This window comes from Varanus komodoensis, unplaced genomic scaffold, assembly GCF_004798865.1.
Source record: "Varanus komodoensis strain SLA01 unplaced genomic scaffold, ASM479886v1 scaffold655, whole genome shotgun sequence".
Taxonomy (NCBI): Eukaryota; Metazoa; Chordata; class Lepidosauria; order Squamata; family Varanidae; genus Varanus; species Varanus komodoensis.
The window spans coordinates 1-1,938 of record NW_025336291.1 but is presented as its reverse complement, the minus strand read 5'-3'; the positions used below and the strand labels follow the sequence as shown (position 1 = coordinate 1,938).

General features: G+C 34.7%; 1 protein-coding gene across 1 annotated transcript in view; it reads left to right on the top strand.

Moving 5' to 3' along the window:
* Positions 1–1,767, top strand: part of LOC123033676 (poly [ADP-ribose] polymerase tankyrase-2-like) — a gene marked incomplete at its 3' end in the record, with an annotated part of 6,848 nt that extends 5,081 nt beyond the window's left edge. Inside the window, exons 4-5 of the mRNA XM_044450388.1 lie at positions 545–581; positions 1,599–1,767. Of these exons, the coding sequence (XP_044306323.1) occupies positions 545–581; positions 1,599–1,767 (206 nt within the window). The remainder of the gene's footprint in view (positions 1–544; positions 582–1,598) is intronic.
* Positions 1,768–1,938: the final 171 nt, after the last annotated feature.

The following is a 1,938-nucleotide window of genomic DNA, read 5'->3' as shown; positions in this document are numbered from 1 at the left end:
CCCATCTAGACAGGCTCATTGGCTGGGGCTGGAGAACCCATAGGATTTCTTGTATTCTGGCCTCACTCCTATCCAGTAGAATACCCCCCCTTTCTTTATTCTGAGGCAGCATTTGCAGTCCTGGGAAGCAACCTGTGTTAAATTTCCCTGATAGCTCTAGCGGTGTGGGATACGTAGATCACAACTTGACGTCTCCCTCCCAAGGCCATGAGATAGTAAAGCCATGTTTATCATATCATCATACAGCCATAGGTAAGATTTGGAAATACAGTTATTTGTGAAAACTTGTGTCAGTGTTTGATATCACTATTCTGTAGTTGAAATCTTTCATGCTAACAGAGTACTATTTATATAAAAATACATTTTATTTAATCAAAAGTATTACTGTCTGTCTTGAATATTTACAAGATTTTAATGCTATAAGATAATTGTGTTTGATACTTTCCAGTAAGAAATATTTTAATACATGCATTTATGTATTATTTGAGAGCAGAAAATTCTGATTTTTATTTCTGATTTTAAAATTATGATTGTTAACTTTCAGGTGAATATAAGAAAGATGAAGTCTTGGAAAGTGCCAGGTTAGTAATAACAAGAGTAATAAGCTTTTATCACTATAGGTATTCCCCTTTTCCTTTTTAAGTTCTCTGTCTAAAGAAAGGCAAGGCAAGCAAGTTGCCTTTGAGAGATCATCTTTTGCATATGAGAAGTTATTCTAGCATGTGCAGTTCAGCGTTAGACAGTTCTTATTAGAAAGAAAGTTCTTAGCAGAAAGCTCTTACCTTAACCTCAGACTTGTGGGTTAAATTTTGTATTTTGTTGTTGTTAGTCGCGAAGTCGTGTTCAACCCATCGCGACCCCATGGACAACATTCCTCTAGGCCATTGGCAAAACGTTGGAAAGCCTAAGCATGGTTTACATTCAAGATTTCATGACACTTTTTTTGGCAATCCTGTGTTTGTTCATAAGAACATCTACTGGAGACACTCCTAGGAAAGTGTATTTCATGATGTAGCCTTTAGGAGTATCCTGCAGTGTCATTCTGCAAACTTGGGAGTGCTAACAGAACTCTGCAGGAACATTCTGTTGTGGAAATACGGCAACCACGCCTGTGCACACATAACATTATTATTTACTTAGATTTTCCTTTGTCATGCACTTTGGAACCTAGTTCCTGTTAACTCAAAATCATTTGTGGCAGTGAAATTGCTCCCTTTGATATATTCCTTAGAACTATAAAGTATCACCAGATCTCATGGCAGTTGATGAATTAGCATAATTCTTTTCCCAGGTTTTCTTTGACTTTTAATTACTTGTAATTACTTAAATGCTACTTTATCTTAATGTTCCTTTTGTTACTTTTTTATTGAAATTGTTTAAATAGCCTATTTAAACTGTGATTTTAATATTTATTCATAAACTGCTTGTAGATTGCATTAAGCAATATAGCTCTCAAATATATAAATACACTAATTTCCAATCTAAAGTATTTTTAAATGAGTGAACTTTTATGTGGCTGATTGTAAGGCTTTTGCAATATTTAGTAAACCAACTAAAATTATTATTGAAAGATATTCATAGTATTAATTGCCTTTTAGAACTGGAAATGAAGAAAATTTAATGGCTCTTCTTACACCACTAAATGTCAACTGTCATGCAAGTGATGGCAGAAAGGTATTGTCTAAAATGTCATATTTATACAATACTGTTGAGAATAATAATAGTATTAAAATACTCAAATATCAACCTTTTATTTATTTATTAGATGTCTGTCCCACCTTTTTTTCTTTTAAAGAACTCAAAGCAGCTTACATCTTTCTCCATTTGTTCTTAATCTTATCCCCACAACAGCCCTGTGAGGTAGGATGGACTAGGAGACTGTGACTGACCCAAAGTCATCCAGCTGGCTCATTGGCTCCATGGCCAACAGGAACCCAG